Source organism: Rattus rattus, chromosome 8 (assembly GCF_011064425.1).
Source record: "Rattus rattus isolate New Zealand chromosome 8, Rrattus_CSIRO_v1, whole genome shotgun sequence".
In the NCBI taxonomy this organism is placed as follows: Eukaryota; Metazoa; Chordata; class Mammalia; order Rodentia; family Muridae; genus Rattus; species Rattus rattus.
In genome coordinates, this window is record NC_046161.1 from 77,292,969 (window position 1) to 77,320,608 (window position 27,640).

At 42.9% G+C, this 27,640-nt stretch overlaps 1 protein-coding gene across 3 annotated transcripts in view; it reads right to left on the reverse strand.

Moving 5' to 3' along the window:
• The window catches only part of Hmgn3 (high mobility group nucleosomal binding domain 3), a 36,644-nt gene extending 9,591 nt beyond the window's left edge, over nt 1–27,053 (reverse strand). The window contains exons 1-2 of one of the 3 annotated variants that reach the window (XM_032909693.1): nt 26,793–27,053; nt 938–988 (exon numbers count right to left, since the gene is read on the reverse strand). In XM_032909693.1, the coding sequence (XP_032765584.1) occupies nt 938–988; nt 26,793–26,807 (66 nt within the window). In that variant the 5' untranslated portion in view covers nt 26,808–27,053. The remainder of the gene's footprint in view (nt 1–937; nt 989–26,792) is intronic. The other 2 variants (XM_032909692.1, XM_032909691.1) reach the window with 2 other exon arrangements.
• Between the last annotated feature and the right edge of the window lie 587 nt (nt 27,054–27,640).

The following is a 27,640-nucleotide window of genomic DNA, read 5'->3' on the forward strand; positions in this document are numbered from 1 at the left end:
TGGTTGGTACATGGCTGATAAGAGCAGGCGGTTTTGTTTTTACATTATAGCTTCTCTTAAAGATTTTCTCCGTAGCAGAATGAGCTTCCGAGTAAAAAGCTTATGTAGGAGTCTTGGTATCAAGATGAATTCCTCTGAATTATTAACCATAATATGAATCACCCATCAAAGGATCTGTAACTGGATATTGGTTTTGCTCTCTTGTGACCCCTCTTAGTTTATCCGTCCAAGTGTAAGAGCTGAAGTTTTCCACACACTGGAAAGCTCTATGCAAAAGGGAATAGCTGTCATCCCACACAGACACATCTCACTTCTGAGTTTTTAAGACATTTTCTTTGGTATCTCCATCTAGGATCAGACATAAGCATGTCTTACAAGTTCTTAACCCTTTCCTGGGTTTCTGTATTTTAACACAAAGCATCTTTAATTCACGGACTAATTATCTATCTGAGTAACTTAAGGATTTCCCTAATTTAAAAAAGCGTTAATATTTGGATGTATGGTGAATCATTTCATAGTTTTGTCTTTAGAGATGAATCCTCTTAGGTAAACATTCAGAATCAAAAAAAAAAGAATTCATAATTCATTCACTGGAGCAGAAAAAGGGACGAAATCAACAACATTTCATTTTCTTGTTATAAGAAGTGGGCTCTGTTCTCCTTCATGAATTTACCTATTATCCTGCTCTCCGCCCAGAAGGAATGCTCAGTACCCACTTTGACAGACAGCAAGACCAACAGGAAGAAACACAAGCAATATCGGAAAATGCCTTTTCAGAGTATTCAGTGAAACATCCTGAGCCCGGTGGAACTGCGTGCAGACTCTGACCTCTGGCTTTCAGCCGCAGCGGACTCGCTTGCAATGGCCTTCCTTCACGTGGAGAGGACACGAAACATTTCAACGCTAAGACTTACGCAGGGACAGAGGGCCTGCTTACCTCCTGCTTCGTTAGCTTGGCTCCATCTTTGCCCTCTGCATTCTCAGGAGACTAGAAAGAAAAGATTTCAGTGAACAGTATTTATATGTGAAATCACATAAAATATAGATTTAAAATATACATGGATAATACGGATCCTAGGAACAGATAGAACAACATAGTTTTCAGGGAAAGTAAGTTTATGAAGTACATATTTCAAGAGTGTGTGCAGTGGGCACGCATGTGTGTTTGCATGTGTACTTGCTCTTTGTGTGCATGAATGAAAGCCAGAGGTCAACAGTGGGTGTCTTCCTCTATCGCTTTCCACAATATTTTTGAGACAGGGTCACTCAGTGAACTCAGAGCAAGTTCGTTTGTCAAGGCTGGGTATCCGACAAGGTTCAGGTATTGTAGATCTCTGCCTGAGTGGGATTACAGACACGCGCAGTGCCTGGCTTTCATGTAGGTGCTGACGATCCAACCCAAGTCTGCAAGCACCATATCCGCTATCCACTCACCTATCTCCCCAGTCCCAAGGTGTACATTTTACACACACGCACACGCACACACACACACACACACACACACACACACAGTAGCTGTTTAACGGTCCTACCTTTTAAAACTGTCTGTGGGTATGTGAACATGTATGCTGGTACACAAGGAAGCCACTGAAGGCAGAGTCAGAGGAGGTTGTGAAGCCACCCATAGGTGCTGAATGGTGGGAACTGGACTCTGGAAGCATAGCAGGTGCGTGGAACTGTTGAGCCAGCGCTCCACCTCCTCTCTTAGTTTTCAAACAGGAATGGGGAGAGAGCTGCTGTGCACCCTGCTTTGTAATGCATGTGCACCTAAGCACTTTCCGTTGTCCTTAATGAATCTAGGACTCTTTAGGCTGTGGTACAGACTACCTGGAATCTACCTCTTGCCGACCTCCTTGTTCCAGTCACTTTGCTCCTTTAGAAAGGAGGATAGTAGGATGCAGATGCCATGAAGGGGAAGATGGGAAGAATGGGGGACAGAAACTACCTGGGGAGGGACAGAGGGTAATACAGAGGGAAAGAGGGAGGAGGGATACACAACAGGAAGGATGTTTTTACTAGCTACAGGGAAATTTTTTTTTTTGGTTCTTTTTTTCGGAGTTGGGGACCGAACCCAGGGCCTTGCGCTTCCTAGGCAAGCGCTCTACCACTGAGCTAAATCCCCAACCCCCAGGGAAATATTTTATGCAGAGGTTAATAAGTGTATGTACACACACACACACACACACACACACACACACACACACACACACTAAAGTGGCACCCCACATAGAGTCATACACTGTCAAATGAAGGTCCCAGTTCCAGGCATAAGATCCCTTCCTTTGAGTTATTAGTCAAGAGAGTCCAAGTAATCCTCCCCCCCATAAAGTCTACTGCCAATACCCTTGTTTGCATTCTAGAACTTGAAGGTAAGATCTTCTAGCTGAATATAGCACATATTTCAGGCACAGGACAGAAGGAATCCTCATCCCTGAGGGATAGCTCTTACAGTTCCTGATGGTACTAACCAAACTGTCAAGGGAGAACATTATAGTCCAACCCAGCTATGACAGCTAGGAACCACAACGATGGCCCGCATGACAAGGTGTCATAAGGATATAATATCGGCACTCATATGTATCTTGGTAGCAACCAATGGCTGCCTAATTAGATTTAATAGGCTCTGTTTAACAGGGGGGAAATCATGCCAGTCCTGGAAAACAACAGTTAGCATGGGTGTGGATCATATAGGAGAAGCTACCACTACTTCCATAAGTCAGTGTCAATCCCAACTGTACTCTAAATGCGTTTCCTTCAGCCCTCACCCAAGCAGCCGTTCTCTGAAGTGGATGGAGACCAGCAAACAAAGCCACAACTGGTCAGAATGCACAGAATAACTGACTGTGGGGCGTTCAACTGAACCGATACATCTACGACCACTATCTCTAAGCCTCAGCAAGACTGTGGACGAGAAGACAAAAAGATCGTAAAAGCCCGAGGACCAAGATGTTTCTCTACGCATGACAAGGATGCTGAACCTGTGAAGTATTAACAACGCAGCTGCCTGAGAAGATGACAACACCAGTCAACACGGCAACATGGACTGAAGAGCACACAAGGCCCCACACCCCACGTAGGGGAGGAACTATAGGCAATCAATGGCCGCCAAAAGATGGAGATTCATTCTTCCCTAGAGTTGGACCTTTGGTAGGTTATCAAACAGCTGACCACATTACACATATGAGCAACACTAAATAGACTTAGTAGGGTGCATTTATAATACCTGTGAATATATAATAATGAAGCCATAAATTTGAGAGGAAAAGGGGAGGACACAGGAAGGGGAGAGGAAGAGATAGCAGCTATGTAATATAATACGTATGTATAAAATTATCAAAGAAAATAATAACAACAATAATAACAACAACAATAATTAGATGCACGATGCTCAACAAAGCCCCAGTCAATCACAGAAGCATATTTTCATCCCATTCTTGCTGTGCTTTGATCTCTAGACCATTCCTGGTTATGTTCTGATAAATTTATCCTTTATTTCTCCTCTATCAATTCTAGCATCTTCACTACACTCCTAGCCTTGGCATGGCAGTCAGGTGCCCAGCTAGTTTGTCTCCACATAGTGATCCATCTCTTGAGACAGCACTGCACATGCCTGTGACAGGTCAAACCTGGGCACCCACATCAGTGGCTCATAACTGCCTTTAATTCCAGTTCCAGGGGACCTGAAACTCTTTCCTGACCTCCCCGAGCATCTACATCCACGTTCACAAACTCACACATAGACATACACACAGGGGGACATCAAGGAAAGTGACATAAATCTTAAAGACAAATGGCTAACTAGAAAGTTGAACAAATTTAATATTCTGTACAACTATGTAAAACCGGAAGGCAAAAGCTATGGCGCAAACATGACACCACAGTGACTGGAGCGGCACTAGAAAACACACGAATAGGGTGGGTGGGACAGCTCAGTGGGTGAGGAACACTCGTCATATAAATGTGACAGCTGTGTTAGTCCCTGGATCTATAGTGAAGAGAACCAAGTCCCGGAAGTCATTTTCTCACCTCCACACAGGCACCGTGGCACACACATGTGTATGTATGCACACACACAATATAAAAATAATATAAAATAATATAAAAATTAAGAGGAAAAACACGAAAGTATTGAACTGACATTTACCACCTCATTTGGCCTAGCACAATAAAACAGCCTTATTCATGCCTCATCATACAAATGAGAACAAAGCTAACAAGACCATAGAACTCACTGCTTAGTGGGGGTTGCTACTGTAAATTACCATAAGCTTCTCAAAGAACAAACTCAGAGATCTAACAAGGTGATAATGACCCAATATTTCTTTGTAAAAAAAAAAAATACTGTACTTCTATTATATTTAATATGGCATAGTTGGAGATAATATGCATGTTTGATAAATAAGAATGAGCTATTTAATTTATGTAACCGGGGCTAGGGAGACGACTCAGTGGTTAACAGCTCGGGCTGCTCTTCTAAAGGAGCTAAGTTCCCAGCATTCATGCTGGCTGGTCTGGAACCGCCTGCAACTCCAGTTTCAGGGGATCCAATGCTCTCTTCTGCCCCCGACAGGCACGTACGTGCACACAGTGCATAAATACACACTCAAGGCATATAAATAAATAATAAAATATATCTCAAAAACAAACCATTTAGCTATTAATAGGGTGAGGTTAAAATAGGCATACAATAAAAGAATAAAGAATGGAGGTCTATGTAAAATAATAATTTCCTTAAAGTCTTAGATTATAAAATAGTAAGTAAAATGTGGAAATGCATAGTTGTCTTGGGGAGAAACAAAAGGCAAAGGTCACAAGGTCACAAAGGTCACTCTGTCCCCTGATCTATCTACAAGGCCGTAGTCTATTTCCCACAGTTGACTAATTGTTTTCTCTTCCAAGTAGAACCTCCCCTGTCCGGAAGAGACACAGAACCCTCTCTCTTCTGCTCTCCACCCTGCAGCTTCAGAGGCCTCCTGTTGTATCCGTTAGCTGAGTTCTAGAGAGCAACACCTCAGCAGGTCTGAGCACAGAACGACAGTGTTTCTACAGGGGTGCTTGGTTTTCCTGTTTCCTACGTTACAAACTCAATGCTTCTGTCCATCCGCATTTGCTGTCAGGCCACTATCAATGAGAGAAGCTCTCTACTTGTAACTGATAAACAGCTAAGAAAGCATTATGCTGCTATTATAGAAATGTATATTAAATATAAACACAGGCTGGTTAGTTTTTTAACATGCCATAGATAAGTGTCATTTGAAAAGAGGGTACCTCCATTGAGAAAATGCCCCCATGAGATTGTCTATGCACTAGTCTGTGGAGTATTTTCACACCGATGTGATTAATGCTGGATGTGTGCCCACTCTACTGTGGTAGTGCCAACCTGGGGCAAGTCATTCTGAGTTGTTTAAGAGAGCCCACTGAGCAAGCCCAGAGGAGGAAACCAGTAAGCAGCATCCTCCATGGCTTCTGCCTTCCGTTTTTGCCTCTAGGTTCCCACGCTGGCCCTGATTTCTTTCAGCAGTGAGATGATCTGAGAGTTGCAAGGTGAAATAAACCCGTGCCTCCCCCAGGTTACCTTTGGTCATAATGTTAATCACAGCAACAGAAACCTCAGGACTGTATATAGTATTATTATATAAATGGAATGCTAACATTACACTCAATGTTCTATGCATGGATTAGTAGCAGGTAATATCATTAAGACATCAATCTTTAAACACAGATCTAATGATGCTTACATTAGATGCGACAAACGACAATGCACTAAACAGGCATGAAGAATGAAAATGTTAATGCTTTCCCATGAGTAAACTGTATGGCTACGGATGTGACAAGCTCCAATTCCAGACAAGGCTGGTTGCTTTGGCAGTCTCTCCACAGGGGGTTATTTTGTCAAACTTAGACATTTTCCAGTTAGGGGCACCTGATGCTTTCTCTGGGGTTCATTGTGTTTCAGCTGCCTGAATAAGGCTGTGGGCTCAAAACTATGCCTTGAATCTTGGCTCCAAGAGCTGTGTCCAGTAACTCAGTCCTTCTGGGTTGAGTTCTGTGGGCTCAACCTTCATACTCATGAATGATTTACTGATGACACGTAACCTAAAAGGTCATGCTTATTACGGCTAAGCCAGAGGTTAGAGAAATGACTCATCAACCCGACTACTGTGTTACACAATAGACGGTACGGTCGGTCTTAAAGAATCTTTTGAATTACAAGATGTGAAATTGCATTCAACGGAGCCTTAAAGTTGCACATTTCTTTATATCCAGATTCTCTGCAACCGGTTATCACCCTTTGCTCACAACGACGAGGTGTGCTGTTTTGGGAAGGCCACATTACTGGATGTCTTATAGCACACCTCACCGTTGTAGCTTGGCTGTGAGGGTGGATAAGAAGGAGGAGGGTACACCGTGAAGGAACTGAAGCAGCCTGCACTAAGGGATCTGTGCAATAAGGATAAAGAAAGGAGACAGGATAAGGTTTCTAGCAAGCTGAGGTGCAGGGTGAAGGGTGTTTCCTGGGCTACAAGGAATTCCAAAGCAGGTTCTTGCCACACTGCCTGGTGTACACCGGGCTTATATTAATCTGGTGAGAACCAAGAACACCCAAGAGTATGAGAATCATGGGCAAACAAAGGTCTTATGCATATCCATGAGGCTCCTTCAGCTCCCAGCTGCCCTAGTACTAGCAAGGAAGGTTGATGATTTGCAGGATGGTCAGGAGGTGGGCACACAGAGGGTTTGACAGGTCAAGGCATCAGTGAGTTTCTCTTGTATTAAATCAGAGGCAGGGGCGAATCGGTGACTTCCCAATGACTGGATCAGGACACAGACAGGCAGAAGGCCCTTTGCTGTATGGCTGGAGCTGAACAGCATCACCCTCTACAGGAACAGCTGAGCAGGAATCTGATGGCACCAGCATGACTCAGCTGTCTTAATCCCAGGCGTTTCATGCCCTAAGAGGTTCTAAGGGATCTAAAAAGCAAACAGCACAGGAGGTGATGTGCCTTACAGTGGGAAGGCTCACGTCTTAACTGAAAACAGGCTTCCTCCATCGCTGGTGTGCTAAGCCCACATAAATCACTGTACCCTTTGCTACTGTTAAGAGCCCAGGGTTACAATTTGTCAGGACAGCAATGGTGTGCTATATGGTCCCATATCATGGCTGAAACACCTTTCTTCCCAACATTCAGTGCTTAGGCCAGCATGAACATGTTTGTTCCTCCTTCTCTGCAAAGGGTGTTAGTTTTTTATTTGTTTTAGAGACTGCTTATGCAAAGACAGCATCTCTACGCCTTTGCCCCAGGCTAGCCCTCGGCTCTGTTTCCAGGAACATTTATTATTTCTCAAGAAGGAGTAGGGATGGGGGAGGGGTCTTGGTTGCTCAGTCAGACTGAAAGGCTCAAAAATAATAAAGCAAACAATTTAGATGTAGCTAATACTTATGTAGACTTGCATAACACCCCTTCCAAAAAAGGAAAAAAAACACTAAAAAGCACTAAAAAAAAAGTGTGTGTGTGTGTGTGTGTGTGTGTGTGTGTGTGTGTGTGTGTGTGTGTGTCTACAAACAATGCTGGGCCCTGGACAGGTTTGATTTTCAGCACCAGCAATGAAGGCGTAAACTAATAAACACACACGCCGCTGCAGCTAAGTAAACACTGGAGCTAACCCACATCAGGAGGACACTGAAACACACAACAGTACCCACTAAACAGTCTGCAGCAGTGAACACTAACCATGTGTGTCATCAATAACTCTCACAACAGTGCTGAAGTCAAAGGACGGTATCAAGTGACTCTAACCAGTTTCAAACTATGCCAAAGTGCCTAACCTGTAAGAACGGCAAGGAAAACCCTCGGAGAGGCTACTTAACACAGTGGGTGAGAGTGGGGGAAACAAATCCGCTGGCAATGCTGAATTCTGAAGATGACGATGACGGCGACGATAACTGAGTTACTCTTCCTACTTAAGTCATGTATGTACGGATAGATACTGTATGTGCGGCTATTCTATACTAAACTGTCTTGGATTTGCAAAAGTATAAGGAGTGCTGAACCGAACATGCAAGGAGAAAAAAAGTAATTCTTAAGTTTTTAAATTACAAATTTTGAGAAAGGAAAGTGGCTTATAGATTCTGAAATAAATAAACGAGAGGAAAAAGGTTGAACCATGAATAAACTCAGTAAGGGGTCAACAAGAGAAAAGACTGCCTTTGAGCGATTGTTCCAGAACAATAAAGAGATGGACAACAAGAAAGAAAAGGAGGGGGAGGGGGAGGGGGAAGAGGGAGGGGAGAGAGGGAAGAGGAGGGGGAGAGACAGGTGGCTACCTGAGAACTTTCAAATCTAAGAGGCAGCTCAGGAGCAGAAAAAGTGGTTCCAGTACAAGAGAAAAGACATAATGGCTGAACACAAGGCCTACTATACCAAAAGTACAGGGCAACAAGGAAAACTGGAGACAAACTTAAGTTATCAGAGTTACAGGGCAGGCTAGCAGGTTACCTGCAAAGAATTACTCCTCACTAGTAATTATAAGTATCAGTCGATATTGTCCAAAGATCTAGGCAAACTGTCCACCTGGAATTCCACACCTTGTTGACATTCCAAGCAGGCTCACATTACAAACTCAGAGTTCACCACCAACAAAGCTTTTCTTTCAGCATGGCTCGGTCATGGAAGGGTCAAACAGAGAACCAGGAAAAAGGAATCTACGGGGCAGGCAAGCAGGTAAGGAAAGAGATGAGAAGAAGTGCCCTGCTAAATGTAATTGTCACACACAGATGATACTACTCGTTATCTGTTTTGTTTTAAAAGTCTCAACAGAAATCTGGGACCACTGCCAACCTATATCATGTTACATAGAGCGCATGTAATTTTAGATTTTCTGGGAGCCATATAAACATAGTAAAAAAGAAACAGGTGGAACTATGTCTGATGTTCTAGTCAATGTATAAAACTGTGCCATTTTACTATGTAGTCAACATACAACTTATTAATGTGGTATTGTACTTTCTTTAATTAAATCTTTAGTCTGTTGTATATTTCACACTAAACAGACCAGCTCTACCGAACACTAAGTTTTCATTGCAAGTACCTGATGTGTATTTAGAATTCATAAAAATTATACTCAAACCCAGATTATTCTAAAGACACTTAACATTTTTCCAATAATGAGATCCTTTCAGTTTGGACCAAAACTGAAAATCTGAGTCCTTTTCCCTCTTGCATGCTCATTAAACTCCTTTGCCCACCACACAACAAAGGGCGTGGGGCAGAGAACAACTGGAGTGGGTGTCTCTGGGCTGTTACAATCTCAGGAGATGGGGATGGATGGGAGAACGGCTTAGAATTAAATCAGCCAGGGGCCTGGCTTTGATTTGGAAGACAACAGGCACCAAATTTTTTCTGACTCTCTTACAGTAAGATGTAATGATTATTATTTTAAAATTTCAATCTATCACCATTCATATCAGGAAGGTGAACAAGGCCAAGCTGGACTGTAAGGCAGAAGAGAAAGAAACGAATGAAAATTACATGATAAACAGGAAACAGACATCGTGTCATTAGAGAAAGTCTAACACCTAAGCAGCCACAAGGTACTTGGGCAAAGAATACCCACTTTGGAAATTGTACAATAGATGACAGGTTAATACTAGGAGCGTAGGTATGAATGCATTGCGGAAGCACAACTCATACAGGCAGTGCACACCACAAACTCAGGGGAGCAGTTACCTCTAAGGAGGTCTCTAATTCACAGAGCACCCACCTAACAGGGAGCGCTGAGCCACTGAGAATGAATGGTGCCCACCACCTGTTAGTGAGCCATTTTCCCACCAAAGTCAGCAGGGCTGAGGAGACAAGGAAATCCTTTCCCCCTTCACCATTTGTTTGGGAACGGCTGTAGATGGCATCAGATTGAAGATCTGTGATTCAGAGAACGCTCTGGAAGGCGTGGCAAGAAGCCACAGAAAATAAGGTCTGTCCTTCCTGGTGCTGGATCATGAGCCTTCAGAAGTGGAAAGCTCAGAAATCTCACCAGGGATGGCTAGACCTGTGGGGAGTCCACACTTGCGAACGTGTGTGTGTGCATGTGTGTGTGTGCATGTGTGTGTGCATACAGGCACCCATGAGGCTGGAGATTGATTCAGGGTCGTTCTGAATTGTTCCCATCTCATTTTTAGAGACCAGTTTTCTCACGTAACCTGGAGTTCAACAGATGGCTAGACAGGTCTCCATGCTACCCCTGTATCTCCCAGGATCGGGACTACGAGTCCATGCTTCCACATTGGCTTTTTACAGGACCGGTAAGTATTGGAACCCTGGTTCTCCTGCTTGAGCAGCAGGCGCTGCCCACACTGGATCATTTGCCCAACTCTGGTCTGATCTGTTTTAAACATCTCCTGCCAATGAGAGGCCACTGGCCACTTCACCTACAGAGTTTATTGGGTGACTCGTCTCCGATTTGCTAGTCACTAACTTTTAAAAATATTTCATTATTCTAATTTTTGTTAAAGATTAATCTGCCTTTTTGTTTTAAATCCAAAGCTGGGGTTGGGGAATCAGAATACTAGCTTGGCTGCACCTGAAAACCATTCCGGAGCCTTGAAATTCAAATAACTCATCCATGAAGAGAAACATTGAAACGTGCTCATCTCGTACCCTGTCCTCTTGAGCAAATATTTACAATACACTAGATGATTGACACAAGATCATTTTTCCCCCACAAATGATGGTACTACCCATAAAACTGGTAGAAAATTTCTTCAACAGCGGGGAACCCCTGAAACCGGGAAGTTTTCTATAATATAAAACACACTGATATTTTCTTCAAAGTCACAAGGCTTTATGTTAAATGTTATTGTGGTTGAGTTGTTCCTTCTGTAGCTCCAAGTCTGAGACTCCTCCAAGCTGTACTGTATTCTCTCTCTCTCTCTCTCTCTCTCTCTCTCTCTCTCTCTCTCTCTCTCTCTCTCTCTCTGTCACAGATGGAAGTCAAAGGGACAACCTCAGGGGCTGGTCCTTGCCTTTCTTCTGGTTTGAGCCAGGCCTCTTTGTTGCTGCTGCCTATGCCCAGTTTCTAGGGACTCTCCTGTTTCTTCCTCATCTCCCTGCAGAAACACTAGGACTGCAGACACAGAATGCTATGCTCCGGTTTACCTAGGTCCTGGGGATTGGAACTCTGGTGCTTGCAGGGCAGGTAGTTTAAAACAGAGCTGTCTTCCTACAGCTCTGGACCCAACTCGGAACTGAGGGATCGCCCTTGCAGGCTATTTGAGCACATGGTGAACCCTGAGATTGTGTTATTTACTGAAGAAAAAAACAAAACAAAACAAAAAAGCTCCCAACTGTTTCTAGTTGTGGTATGGCTCAGCCCTTAGCATACACCTTTAATCTCTCTTGCTAGAATACAGATATGTCCTTAGTTCACATCTTTATTCCCAAACGATGAAGGTAAAGTACGTTTGTAGGAAGAAGCACCCGTGTTTGAAAGTGATGTCTAATGAGTGGCAGACAAAGAAAGATTTGACAGAACAGGATCTTCCCAACTCACGAGAGGAAAGAGAGGCAACATAAGAGGGAGCAGTGCAGAGGGAGGGAAGAAAGGAGACGGTTTTACTGGGATAACTGTACACAGACGAGGTTCAGAGAGAGAACAAGCTAGACACAAGTGAAGACAGAATGAGCCAGAGAACGAGAAAGACCCAGAAGGTTAGAATGCGTTGCCAGGGTTACTATGAGGCCAAGCAGAGCAATTCAGGAGAAGTGAAGAGAATGAATCAGTCAGCATGGAGAGGACTTTGGCCCAGAATAGCTGAGTCGAATGAGCCTGCAAGAGTTCAGAAAGAACTAGAAACAGTGAGCTTATGCAGCGGAAGTCTCAGAGGCTGGAAACATTCTAGGCCTAGATTAGATTGCATGAGGCTAGAAGCTCCCAGGATTAGGCCTAGGTTAGCAGCCTGAGGCTGTTAAGTCTCAGAGATGACAACTACATCAGGTGAATAAAAGCAACCGTTATCACATTCACATTATTAGCAATCAAATCCACATCAAATTCTCTGTTACCTCCTGTGCTTGGCTTATCAACTTCAACTACCCATAGCGATCAAGGTCACAGCAGGCTAGCCTGTTGACCCCAAATGTTTTGTTAAGAAAAAAAATTGAGAAAGGATTCTGTTTATCTGTTCAGAAGCCTAGACAAATTCAAATAAATACCTGTCTTCTAGGTTGTATTTGAAGGAAAGACATTTTATAAGAAACCAAACATAAACAACAATAAAAAATGAACCAAAAAACCGTTCATGTGTGCACAGTGCATTTTCATTAGTTTTTTAAATATATATAATCCAACAGGAAACAGTGTTACACTCCGTTTTCATCTGTGGTCTTTTGGACAAGGTTAGCTTTTCTGATGTGATCTGGTTCTGTATGTATCGGAGGATGGAGAGTGCTCCTAGAGACCTGTATTCTAGTCTAGCTCACATCGTGCTGTCCCAGCAGGCACTTCTTCACTAGTACAACAAAGAGAGACACGCATATTCCACCTGATTCGCCGCTCACTTACCAATGGCATAGCAGAAAAGTCCTACATATTACAGGGTGTACTGGCTGGTCTTGTATGTCAACTTGACACAAGCTGGAGTTATCACAGAGAAAGGAGACTCCGTTGAGGAAATGCCTCTGTGAGACCCAGCTGTAAGGCATTTTCTCAGTTAGTGATCAAGGGGAGAGGACCCAGCCCATTGTGGGTGGTGCCATCCCTGGGCTGGTAGTCCTGGGTTCTATAAGAGAGCAAGCTGAGCAAGCCAGGGGACCAAGCCAGTAAGTAACCTCCCTCTATGGCCTCTGCATCAGCTCCTGCTTCCTGACCTGCTTGAGTTCCAGTCCTGACCTCCTTTGGTGATGAACAGCAACGTGGAAGTGTAAGTTGAATAAACCCTTTCCTCCCCAACTTGCCTCTTGGTCCTGATGTTTGTGCAGGAGTGGAAACCCCGACTAAGACACAGGGGTACTAGGATTGTGGGAAAGGTTAAGAGTGGATATAGTAGTGTAAATAGCAAACAGTGATAACAGTAATAGTAAACTCCAAAGCAATGGCTTAGTCCTCAGTGCATCTAACGAGGCTGGGAAAACAGTGCTACGGCCAGTTTATAGGAACATCTGAGGCTGGGGAGGGTAAGTAGCATCTTGTTCAAGATGACTTCTGCTGGGGATCTTGCTGGCAAATGAAAAGGCTGAGGTTAAAATGAAGGCGACTGACTCAGCCCTGATCGTCAAGGCAGCTCCTGTTAGTCATCTTCATTTTAAAAATGGCTGCTGATCTGGCATGCAGATAGGAAGGAACTCTTCAAATGTGGTCTAACCAAGGAACACACGATATATCATGGACGATTCCGTCTGTCCTCCGCACACAAGTTACTTAAAATAATAAGCAACAGTTCCCCGTTAAGCATCTATGTTGAGGAATATATAATTTTGTTTTGGTTTGAGACTCCCAGGCTGGCCTTGAACTAAAGATTCTCCTGGTTCCACTTTCCAGATGCTCAGATTTAATGATCATATACACAGGTAATAGGTTTTTCTTTTTAAAAACCTCACAGGGATGGCTAAAGAAAAAGCAGTAAATAATCACACCGTGTTTGCATTTTTGAGGCAAGTCCTCCTATATCCCAAGCTGGCTTTGAAGTCTTATGTGGCTGAGGATGACATTTTAACCCTTCTGCTACCATTTCCTGAGTGCCGGGATTACAGACACGCATGTGCCACTATGTCTTGTTTATGCACGGCGGGGACTGAACACAAGGCTTCATTCAGCTGGGCAAGCAATCTACCGACAGAGCCATATGCCCAGAACTGTTCTATCAGCTACAGGGCTTCACCATTTTAACGTGCTTCAGCTCTCTTGTTCTAGATCTTCTCAACACAGTCAACCAAACGGGGGCAGCCTTAATGTTCTCACTTGAAAGCTGACTAAGAAATTCAAAGACGCCAGGCAGCCTTGTCCAGAAAGAATGGCAACCTTTGAATTCCTACACCAGGGCTCTCAGGTTGTTATCAGATGGTCAATTCTATTTTCTCCTTTGCCCAGATATGAACCAACATCTAGAAAGGAATAAATAATTAGGATATTCCACCGATTTTTAAAAGCCAATCAGCTAGTGATGATGACATCTACACATGACTGCTAAAGGAGCATTATCAGATTAAACAGGTCATTGGGAGCTAATCAGGCAAAACCAGATTAAAACAACTTTTACAAGTCTACATTTTGAGTACACACAGAACTGGAGAAAGAGGACCTGCTTTGTTGGGAGTTTTGTTGTTTTGTGAGAAATCGTTTTAATGAAGCCCGGTAGGGCTTGAGTTTGACACCCTCAAGGATCTGCCTCCAGGGCACTGGCACCACAGGTGGGTGCTACCATGGCCAGTCAGGTCTCTGTCAAACATTCGATCACTTCAAGTCCTTAGTACATTTATCTCCCGTGTAAGTGAGAAATGACGTCTAGGATTCATGACTACTATAGAATTTAAATACTGTGCCTGAAGAGAATGATTCAAAAGAGGAGGAGGAAGAAGAGGAGGGGGGTGGAGGAGGAGAAGGAGCATCAGTAGAAGGGTCTGGGGCCTGCAAGATGGCTCAGTGGGTAAAAGTGTTTAATTGGCCTGAGCCCAGGTAAAGGTAAAGAGATAGAACCAACTCCACAAAAGTGTTCTCTGACATCCACACAGTGTTGTGGCACGTACCCATAACAATAATAGTAAACAAAATAAAGTGTATTATTTTTAATAAAAAGTACAACTTATACCTCAAAAGAAAAGACAAAAGACAAAAAAAAGATATAGAAAACAAAACACATTTCAGTATAAAGTGTGTATTTCTTTGTAGGGAGGGCCAAATGATAACGTGATTTGAAAACAATATTACTTTTGCCTATTTTTAAATTTATGTTTGTTATTAATGCAATGGTGATCCAGAAAACCAGAATAAAAATCCATCCAGTTCTATGTCGAACAGATTTTCAGAGATTAACCTATTTCATTCTTGTCTGATACATTCTTCAAACAAAAATAGCTTTCCATTTTCTAAACCTAACACCTAAGTAGTGGCGGTTTAATATTGACGCTATAATCTCTGACTGGAAGGTCTAATGAGCAAGTGTTTTCATGTTTCTAGCCCTGGAGGAACACCTCTAGGTGTATGTAAATACAACAAGTTAAGGAACAAATACTACATCTTGAACATGCAAATTTGAATGTTTTATTGTCGAATGAGAAAATATAAAGAGACTTAAAGAAATCAATACTCTGGTGGGGAAGGTGTGTGTGTGTGTGTGTGTGTGTGTGTGTGTGTGTGTGTGCATGTGTATCTGTGTATGTGTGTGTGCATGGGTGTTTGTATCTGTGTGTGTGTGTGTGCATGTGTATCTGTGTATCTGTGTATGTGTGTGTGTGTGTGTGTATGTGTGTGGGCATGTGTATCTGTGTGTGTGTATGTGTGTGTGTGTGTGCATGTGTATCTGTGTATGTGTGTGTGTGCACATGTGGGTGCCTAAAAATGATGGTAAGAGTCTGTATTTCAATAAAGCTTATATTTCAAACCAATGAGCAATAACATATTTATATCATTTATTTTCTTCTTCAGTCACCTTAGTTTAAATGGTAAAAGCTGAACTTATTAAAAACCAACGGATATGAGAAATTTGATGGGATAGTGGTTAAAAGGAAAAAAATTGTGGGTTAGAATGCTGGTCATCTAACTTTCTAGCTGTGTGACCCAGAGGGGTGACCCTTGGGTCACTGAATCCCAATATTCTCTTTCCATGGCTGAAATCACAGGCTCTGGAGCCTCTAGAAGTGAAGTTGCAGCTCACAAGGGCCTGGGGAAAGTGTCGACGTCTTGTGCTTTAGTGTCCAAAATAAAGAGTGGACGATTGGGTGGCTGGGAGGAGTAAAGCAATGTGATGTCCCCAGACTGTCACGCTCACAGTAAACACATGCTGTTCATGAAACTCCAGTATAGCATGTCCTCTATGCACTCATTTCTAATAACACAGCTTCACTTAACTGAAGAACCCAAAGAGCATAAAATACAGCCAGGCACTAATAATGTTGGTTACTTAAATCTGAACAATAACATACATGCCCATGTTAATTAGTGATATCAATCCCACTTTAAAGATGGAAGCCATCTTCTCTACTTCCCTCCTTCTGAATGCATGTGCCACTTGCTGTATGTGTGGCCGAGTGTGCATTTCCCTTGGGCACACCCACAAGGACGCTCTTGAGCACACCCGTGAGATGTAAGAGAACAGGACTCAGGAAATACAGTCCCCAGCCACCGCAGTGGGATTTGACTGAATTCTCCAAGACAGTGAAATGTGCAATAAATAAGTTGCTAGTGGGAAAAAAAAAGGATTCGACATTTTGATTTGGTTTATCTTCAACACTGGTTTTTAAATTACTCAGGAGAGCAACATCGTATTTCAACAAACTAGGTACTGTGAAAGCAGACGCTGTCAATGGCATTTATTTCAGACACCATTGCCAAATTGCACCCTACAGGAAAGTGGAATATATTTAACTTTTGTGTCAACAAACACAGCATTTTAGGGGAGAAATGTAGAGGGGAGAGGGTTATTTAACCTGATTTGCTAAGGGGATTTTAATATCATATAGAGATATTCTGAAATGTTCTCCTGTGGGAAAGATCAGCCAGAGGAGAGCGTCTGCGGTTAAAGCTTATGTTGTTGGAACAACACGTTTGCGACTTGGCTGCGGCACACCCACCCCTACCCGCAGCTCATCAGTTGTCTACCGTGAGAACTGCTTGCTCCCTATCTACTGCAGCTGCCAAAAACCGGAAGCCCAAGGTCAATGACAAGCCCGTTGTTGTTTCATTATGAGTCTCTTAATAATTAGAGATCTCACCATTTTCATGATTCCCATGTGTGACTCTTTTACCCATGCCAGCACCACACCGAGTACCCTCTCGACCTCAGGGATGACTCTTCTGCCCATGCCAGTACCACGCTACCTGTTCTCACCATCCCAATGAACTCCCAATGAGGTAGAGCACATGGCTTTACACATGGGGAGGCTGAGTCCCAGGAAGTGACCATGATATCATGCCAAGGAGGAGTCAGGTAAACCGCCCCACTCATCTGGCCAGTGAACAGTGAATACAGGCATCATATTAGATGACCCTCCCCCCCAACTCTGGAATAACCAACCACTACTTTCCTCCTTTAAAAGCAATCAATCGATCTGCTTGTTTAAGAAACATGTACAGCACGTCGGTTAGGCGCTATAGAGAAATGAGAGATTCATGGCTCAGTAAAATTAGAAGGATTACAAAATCAAGTTAATTTAAAAACATAATCAATCAAGTAACGCGTTGATTTAGATAGATGGTGCTAGACAACAACGTTTTAAAAGTACAAGGACAGGGTTAGCAAGACAGATTGGGAGTAAGGGAATCGGCATCTAGCCTCACAACGACCTGAGTCAGTAGCAAATGTCTAAGAACCACATACCTGGTAAAGAGCTTACGTTTTGAATCCATGAAGAATCCTTACAAGCCAATACAATGACAGATACCTATGCTGCCTTTTTTTCCCCTTTTCGTCATCTGACACAAGCTAGGGCCGTATGGAAGAGGACCTCTAGGTGAGAAGCTGCCTCCCTAGGACTGTTTTACAGGTAACTCTGTAGGTACCGTATTGATTAATAATTGGTGTGGGAGAGCACAGCCCGCTGTCCGTGGTGCAGCACCTGGGCAGGAAGTCTTGGGATGAATAAAAAGTCAAGCAGAGCAAGCCAGGAGGAGCAAACCAGTAAGCCACGGCCTCAGCTTCAGTCCCCGCCTGAGTCCCTGTCTTGGCTTCCCCAATGAAGGACTGTGACCTGTAGGCCAAAGAACCTTCTCCCAACATTGCTTTTGGTCACGGTGTTTTATCATAGCAATAAAAAGCAAACTAAGTCACAACCCAATTTAATAATGATCAAAAAAATATCTGAACAGGCGTTACTGCTCAGTAGAGTACAGACATGTATCCGGGCCTGGTTTCATCTGCAGACTACGACACACATGCCCATGCTCACGCCCACGCACACACAAACACGCACAACATATGGAAAGATGCTTATCGTCTCCGCCTCAAAAATGTAAACTAACGTTCATTAGACTGTCCGTATGTAAACATCCCACAGTACGAAGCATGAACAAAAGGGAACCCTGTCTCCATTTAGAGGACAGCCCGGAAGTCTCCTAAAACATTAAATATTAATTTTGAAAACATTCACCATTTATTTCCATTCTTTGAAATACTGCCGAGATTAATTAAAATTATGTATCCATGCAATGACATGTATGCAGAATTATCTGTAGGAGGCAAAAGTTGAGACAATCCTCATACTTTTCAACTTTTGAAAGGAGGAGCAAGGCGGTGTACCCACACAATGGAGTACTGATAGCCAATGACACAATTGAGTCCTGACACATCCTACCACATACATGCCGTCAAAAATACCAAACAAATTGGAAACAAAACACTATACACTGTACAGTTCCCTTTCCATGAAATATCCAGAAAAGGCAACTGTAACCAGAGCGAGCGGCGGCCCGGTGATGATAGGTGGTTACGTTTTTTAAGGTTGTCTTTTTGAGCTTTGAAACTAGATAATGGGAACGATTGCACAGCTCTGTAATTTACTGAACATCGCTGAGTCGGGCACTCCAGATGAACTGACACTGTAGCAAGGAGACCATTCCCAATAAATTGTTGTATAAGGAATTTGTAATTTCAGCAGTGGGAAATCATGCCTCTTTGGTCAGAGCATTTGAAGAAAACCAGATCTTAGAGACTGAGAACATATACCTATCTCTGATTTTTAGTAAATGTAAATATATTAAAGAACCACTTATATTTTGGCTCTGTGTATACATGTGAGTATGTGCACACTGAATGCCCATAGAGGCCACCAGACCTGGAGCTGGAGTTCCAGGCGGTTGTGAGCTGCCAGTCGTGAATGCTGACAAGCAAACTCAGCTTCCTTACCAGAGCAGTTATCTTCCCTGCTGAAGAGCTTCTAGAGTGAACATTTTTTATTTGAGCCTGTTTTACCTATAACATTTATATTCTCTTTAAAGACATGTAAGACAGTCTCTTAAAATAGCAAACTTCTTTCAATGCTACCTGATCAAATATTTTCCTGTTTTTCACCAATTTTTAATTCTTAATAATTTCCCCACATTGAAATATTTCTTTACATAGCCAAATTTATCCACATTTTTATCTATAGGGCCCATCTTTGGTGTTACAACAAGAGACAGTCTTTTAAACTGTACACTGTGAAACCTTAAGTCCTGTTGATTATGCCTCCCTCATGCCACGCTCAATGCTATCAGAGCCTTCCATTAATAAAACAACCACCACCACCACCACCACAACAACACACCCCTCCAAAACTCTAAAACAAACAAAAAAACAACAATTAAAGTAGCTGTCCATTCCTCCGGACCCAGTCCTCAGCGTCCTCCTAGCACTGTAACAGAACACCAGCTGTAGCCTTCTTCCCTTCCCGCCTGACTTCCCTTCCCCAACTCATCCTTGCATCCCAGCCTCCAATCCCAGCAGACAGTCCCTGTGAACACACCAGCCTAGCAGGGCAGTAAAACTGGCAACACACGCCATCACACTCTTCTTAAAATCCAGACAGGAAATAGAAACCAAAGAACAAAACACCCACCCAACAAAGACAAATCTGGAAATAAGCAACTAGACCTATAATCACCCCATACCCTGAGGCCTAGATGCACACCAGTGTGAGAACACAATCAACAACAGCCAGCCATTATATCTCCACCAAAGCCCAGCTCTCCTACCACAGCAGGCCCTGAATATTCCAACAGCTGAAGCACAAGAAGATGATAGAGGTTCTTAAAGAGGAAATGAATAAATCCTTAAAAGAAATTCAGAAAAAAACAAATAACTGGAGGAAGTAAATAAATCCCCCAAAGAAAGTCAGGAAAAACAAACAGTTGAAGGAAATGAATAAACTTTTTCAAGTCCTGAAAATGGAAATAGAAGCAATAAAGAAGACACAAACTGAGGGAATTCTGGAAAGGAAACATTTAGGAATTTGAAGAGGAACTACAGAGGGAAGTTTCACCAACAAAATATAAGAGATGGAGGAGAGACTCTCAGACATTCAAGATACTATAGAAGAAATGGATATATTGATCAAAGAAAAAGTTAAATCTAAAAAAACCAAACTAAACCAAACCAAACCAAAAAACAAAATGTAAAACAATAAAAATAAAAAGCAAATCCTGACACAATGTCCAGGAAAGGATATTATGAATAATCTATTCCAAAACTAAGAATAGGAATAGAGGAGGGAGAAGAATCACAGCTCAAAGGGCCAGAAAATTTTTTTTTTTTTTTTTTTTGGAGCTGAGGACCGAACCCAGGGCCTTGCGCTCTACCACTGAGCTAAATCCCCAACCCCAAGAAAATATTTTCAACAAAATCATAGAAGAAAATTTTCCTAACCTAAAGAAGGAGATGCTTATAAAGGTACAAGAAGCTTACAGAACACCAAATAGATTGGAACAGAAAAAAAAGTCCCCATACCACATAATAATCAAAACCATAAACATGTAGAACAAAGGCAGAATGTTAAAACTTGCAAGAGAAAAAGAGCAAGTAACATCTAAAGCCAGACCTATTTATACTACACCTGACTTCTTGATCTTCATTGAGATTGAGACTCCAAAAGCCAGAAGGGGCTGGACAGATGTCCTGAAGACTCTAAGACACAACTGATAACAGCCAAGACTTCCATACCCAGCAAAACTTTCAATGTGCATAGATGGAAAAAATAAGATATTCCACCATAAAGTAAAGTTTAAACAATATCTACCTACAAATATAAAACCCTATAGAAGGTGCTAGAAGAAAATCTACAATGCAAGGAAAATAACTATACCTATCAAAACATAAGAAATAATCTCAAATCAGTAAAATCAAAAGAAGCAAAACAGACAGACAGACACACCACCACCACCATCATCAAAAACAATAAAATAGGAATCAAGTATCATTGGTCATTGATATCTCTCAAAATCAATGGTTCCAATTCTCCAATAAATAGACACAGACTAACAGAATGGATTTGAAAACAGGACCCAACCTTCCGCTGCAACAAGAAACACACCTCAATATCAAGGAGAGAAATTACCTTAAAGAATTGTGTAAGAATTATGTTTGGGTTATTTTATTAGCTTATATCTACCACCCTTTCAAATCTTATTACACCCTTCCTTCCAACCTCCCAACACTATGTAGGAGAGGAAGAAGATTAGAGGGGAAAGAGGTATAGACTCTTTATACTACTTCCCGCTCATTAGGGGAACAGTGAGTTCCCGGGGGCAAGTCCAATCTTCATCATGAGGCAATCTGCAATTTCTTCTTTTTGTTTATTTGCTCACAACCACTTGATAAACTGCAGCATCAGAGGGAGGGGCCTCATGGGACTCTGACATTTATATTCTCTCAAAAGTTCCCAGAATTCCAAATCCTACACACTCCCAGAAACTATCTGCATCTGGCAAAATCACACCCTTCTTAGAGCAAGGGAAAGATCACAATCCCTGCTGTGATACAGTCTCTTATTTCACACCTGAGATTAAAACAAAACATATCCACATACATATCTGGGATTTTTAAGAAACCAAAATTCTATAGGGTTAGACATATTAAGCAAACAATCTTGAAAGCAAGCAGGTGTAGCTATTTTAATATCTAACAAAATAGACTTTAACCCAAAATTAATCAAAAAAAAGATGAGGGAGAGCACTTCATATTCATCAAATGAAAAATCTACCAACATAATATTTCAAATCTTAACAAACATAAGAAACACTACTAAAACTTAAATCACATATTGACCCTCATTAATTGATAGTGGGGAACTTCAAAATCCAACTCTCACCCACAAACAGGTTATCTATATGAAAACTAAACAGAGAAATATTGGAACTAACAGACATTATAGACCAAATGAATCTGACAGTTATTTACAGAACATTTCACCCAAACACAAAAGAATATGGCTTCTTCTCAGCACCTCAGGGAACTTCCTCTAAAATAGACCACATACATGGACAAAAAGCACTCCTAACAGACAAAACAAAATTGAAATAATTTCCTTCATCCTATCAGACCATCATAGATTAAAGCTGGGTATCAACAATGGAAGTATCAGAACACCTACAAACTTATGAAAACTGAAAAACTATACTGAATGAAAAAAATGGGTCAAGACAGAAAGAAATTAAAAACTTTCTAGAATTCAATGAAAATGAATACACAAAATACCCAAACATATGGAACATAATAAAGGCAGCACTGAAAGGGAAAGTTCATAACACTAAATGCTTACATTAAAAACAAAATTGGAGAGATCTCATACTAGCAATTTAACAGCACACCTGAAAACTCTAGAACAAAAATAAGCAAACACATCCAAGAGGAGTAGATGGCAAGTATTAATCAAATTTAGGGCTGAAGTCAATAAAATAGAAACAAAGAGAACACTACAAAGAATCAATGAAACAAAGAATTTGTTCTTTGAGAAAATTAAGAAGATAGGCAAATCCTTATCCAAACTAACTAAAGGACACAGAGAGCTAATTTAAATTAATAAAATCAGAAATGAAAATGGGGACACCCCTTCATGAGAAAACTCTTGGAGAGATGAGTGACTCAAAGGATATACCAAACATAAAGAAGGCATTGTACAGCAAGCCTATAGCCAATGTCAAATTAAATGGAGAGAAATTAAAAGAAATTCCACTAAAGACAATATCTGTCCACTCTCTCAATATCTGTTTAATATAGTGCTTGAAGTTTTAGATGGAGCAGTAAGGCAACTGAAGGAGATCAAGGGGATAAAAATTGGAAAGGAATTAGTCAAAGCATTGTTATTTGCAGATGATATGACAGTAGTGCATATCAGGGAATTATACATAGGTATACTATGAATGTCTACTATATACAGTAAGTACACATACTGTGACTTGGAAATTTCCACCAGTGAACTCTTACAGCTCATAAACAGAGTAAAGAATAGGCAGACTTTTCTTTCTTGAGTCTCTAAATGGAAAGAGACCACTATACACCCTACATCTACTCTGTAGACATCACCATACTAGACAATTTCCGACATGATATCGCAGACACTGTAATTCTAGGGATAAGGAATTAAGACACATGAAAAGGATGTGGAAATGTGTTCGCTGACCAGGCCAGGACTGAATGCAGGCCTTGCTGGTAATGCTTCTCTACAGAACATCAGATCACAACATGACTGTGGCTGGCATTTGTCAATGTTTGAGCAGAACGGTCTAGAAACCTGTCAGTCACTCATTGTCCCACCACTACCTGAGTCTGTGAGATTTCGCTCACTCAACACCACTGTGTAACACAGAAAACTCAACATTATTTAAATCTTAGAAAGACATTAAAATGTTAAGGGCTGCACTGCTTTAAAAATAATTAAACAGAAGTCATTTAAAATGGGTTTAATCACACACATATGTATGTATGAAATTTACAAAGTAGTTTATAATAATATGGATGGTATTATGTGCAGTTGAGGCGTAATCATGTTAGGATATAATAACAAGAGGCATCTTAAGTCCAACTAGAGTCCAACTCAGACTTTTTCAAGACCAGCCAGCACAAACTCACCCTATCTTCTTATCTAACCTACGTCTTTGAATGTGAACAGCACATTCTGTAACCTATAGAAGTCCAAATGTCAGGCAGCATTTTTTTTTTTTGGCCTGCTAATCTTATCACTTGATTGAATTAAATATAAGCTCCTGGAGAACAAACTGTGTCCCTACCACATTTAAACTGTGCTAGGTCTTCAGAAGTTTCCACTGACTTTGTTGGTACCACTCCTTGTTCTGCAGATCTTGGAAGTTCATTAAATAACGTTTCTATGAAACAAGGAGCAGAGATGGCAAGGGAAAAATATGATGTGAGTACTTTTAACACTGATTACAGGGTTGGGGAGACGGCTCAGTGGGTCACGTGTTTGCCCCTCAAGCATAAAGAACTGAATCTGTGTCAGTGAGCCTAGCGCTGGACAGTCAGTCTAGTCAAGTCGGTGAGCCTATGCTCAGTGAGAGATCCTGACTCAAAAAATAAGGTAGAAGGCAATAGACAAAGATTGGACTTCTGGCTTCCACTTGGGGTCTATGCTTGTATTCCTCTGTGTGTGTGTGTGTGTGTGTGTGTGTGTGTGTGTGTGTGTGTGTGTGTGTGCAAGCCCACCACAATTTAATTTACAAAGCAGAACAAGTAGTTCTCTAGTTAAGAAAATACAGAGGTAGAGTATGCAAAGCCTTTGGTAATGACCTGACTTCAGACCTCTAAGGACTATTCACGGATTGTCTCCACGGCTGTGTAGGCTTTCACCTGGGGACAGTGGCTTCTAAGGTCAGTTCCAAGGAGCTCCAAGACTTCACCGGGCAGCTGTAAGGCTTGACTCCTAGGTGGACAGGCTATAACAGCCGTGCAAGCTGTGGCTGTCCCTACCCAGATACCAAGACAGGTGTTTGGTCTCTAGTTATCAGTAAAAAGACTTCCTGTTAACCAAGGAGGCTTTCTCAGACGTTCAGAAGGAGCACACACACACACATGCACGCTGCTGTGTGTACACAGGTTTGCCCCTTGTTGAGGACTGGGTATTGGCTAACTTCACAGAGAGTCCCTGCCTTCCGGAGAAGTAAAACATAAAGCCAATTGGTACTCCATTCCCTCTCTCCCTTCTTCCCCTTTAGAGATGGATAGTGACAGAAAATAAGAGTGAAGGTTTACCAGCAGTGGCCGTTGATCAAGGAAGCATTCCATCAAACCAGGAGCCATTATTCATAAAGAGCATGTGACCTGCTGCTGCTGAGTTAATAATTTCCAGGAAAAGGGTTTGCCTCCATTCCCTCCTTAGCTCATCTCTGGATAATTAGTTCCTCTGATTCTACTAGAATTCCCAGCCGGTCACTAACTTCAGATAAAGGGCTGCAAACAGTGACATCACTCTACAGTGACATCACCCTGGTACAACGGCGCTGGAAAAAACAACGCTGCCATCAAATGACGCTTGAACAATGAGTCTCAAGTGCTCCTACTCATAGCACACTGCGAGCGTCTTCAGCTACAAGGCTCTGGGTCTCCTGAATTCCTCTTGTCCCCACTCATCTCCACACGAAGAGAGAGAGTTAGCAACGGTGTCAAGTAAGGCCTTTGGGATCCACAGTAGCTCCACTATAAACCCATGAGTGGTGAATGACATGTTGGGCTGTGAATCTGAAGACACTGCCCAATGAGTCTGAAGCAGTCCTGCGGTTATGCGGATTAAATGAGATAATGCACATCAGACTCCATCACCATGAGGCACCGAGCAGGTTCTCATTAAACACCAGGAAAACCTTCTAACAGTACGATTGGTTTTCTTTTAAAGAATGGAGATGCTTGGGCTGGGAAGATGGCTCAAAGAAAAGACACTTGCTGTAGATTCCCACAACCCACAACCCACAACCCACAACCCACACGATAGCGGCGAACTTACTACTGCAATGTGGGTGCCGGTGCCTCCCCTGAATACAATAGAAAGTAAGTGTAATAAAAATAAATTTGAAAGGAGTGGAGGTGTTTACAATAAAATTCTTGGTGACGATACACAAGAAAGCAAAGCCTTCTTAAAATTTTAAAGCTTCCATAGTTTTAAATAAAGCAACCACACACACACAGTGTAAGGTCTTGGGGGGAAAGCAGGGTATTATATGAATCAAGTTCCAACTTTAATGGCTATGATGGTTGACTTGGGTCCTTTGGGCAGCTGGCAGGAAGGTTCTTTTCTTAGGACGCAGTCCTCACACATCGTTTTTCTCAGGGAGGGGTAAAAAATCTGCCCTTCTTTTACCAGTCCAATGACAAGTCGAAGCCCCACCCTGAGCGAGCTGTGTGGCCCCACGTGTGGCTCGTGACGTCCCTGCGCGGACACAACCCACCAGGGGCAAAGGAGAAACTAAAAAGACCTCGGTTCCCTGCCTAGCCAAGCGTGGGGTCGTGGGTGGGACACTGGCAGGGGCTTGGTGGCCCCTGACCTTGGCAGGGTCGGTGAGGTTGGCACGAGTCCTCTTCCTCGCCGCCTACCGGGCGCTGCGCACTGCCCCGCCCGCCCTCGCGGCCGGTGATTGACACCGGAGTGGGTACATACGGGTCTGCAGCGCAGCAGGGCTGGCGTAAGGAAACATGGCTTTCCCTCTCCTGGCCTTCCGCCCGCATCGCGCTCGCCCTGGGCTCAGCCCGGGGGACACTCTGGACCCCGCCTGGCTCCTCTGAATGCTTTCACGGTTTTCGATTTCCCTGGCCCGGGAGACTCCTCTCATTGCTTTCCCTCCACCCTGAGAACAACCTGAGTTTGCCAAGAGGAAACTCCTGCGAGGGGGATGGACACCCGCTCTGGCTGCGGCTGGCAAGAGATGGAAACCATTCCAAGCAGGAGTTGATGGAGAGGGGAGGACAACGTCCCTGGAGGGAAAGTAACACTCAGAGCTCCGTGCGGGGCGAGCGAGGTCAGCAACAGGCATCTGCAAAAGGAGCGGGCAGCAGAGGTGCCCAGCGCCTGAGTTATTAGGCGCATCGCCGCGTCCATCGCAGCGCAGGGGACTTACTCCGAGCACCCTCGAGGGCCTGCGAGGTGTTCTTCTCCCGCGGGACTTACCTTTCTCTTCGGCATAATGACTACGTTGGTGCAGCAAAAAGTAAAGCAACGGGCTGGGCTGCCTGGCACGCTGTTGGATGCTGCCTGGCCGCTGCTGCTACTCCTGCAATGGGCTCGGCTAGCCCGGCCTCTCCGACCTGCACCTCCGCTTCCTCCCCCGGCGCTCCACTCGCTCGCATCCCGGTCCCCCAATGGCAAGCCCTGCCAGCCAGCCGCGAGGCCCCATTGGCTAAGAGAACGTTCTAAATTCCACGAGGGCACGCCCACCCCCGTTCACCGGGTACGCGCAGTTGTAGTTTGCACTTCACTGGGAAAAAAAAAAAAATCTGCCTGGCGACTGAGCATGCCCAGTTCAACTAGTATCCTTCAGGCCGCACTATCTTGGAGTTTCATTGTTTCACGTGCCTTCTTTGGATTAAAGCAGTGTGCACCTCCATAGGAAAAAAAAAGTTAAGTATTAAGTATTGCTATGTGTATTTATAATGTAAATAGGGACACGAGGTACCTTTTACATTCGTTACTCACAGAAGCTTGTAACGGTGTTCATGGTGCGGATCTGTACAGGGTAGGAAGCTCCTCTGTTTAGGAAGAGTCTAACAGTTTCCAAGGGTCTCAGTTCCATTCCTAGCAAATACCCACCTCCCCACCCCAAATAGTGCCTCGGTCCAATTGTTTTTTTTTTAAATCTGTGTTACAAGTCATATACGAATTCAGCCAATTATTCAGCTATGTGTAAAAGTGAATTTAAATGTTTGTTGTGAAATTAAGGGGAAATCGAGGAAGGTAGGAACAAATCATTGATATATTAAATACGTACATTTAAACAACACCTGCCAAGTTACATTTTA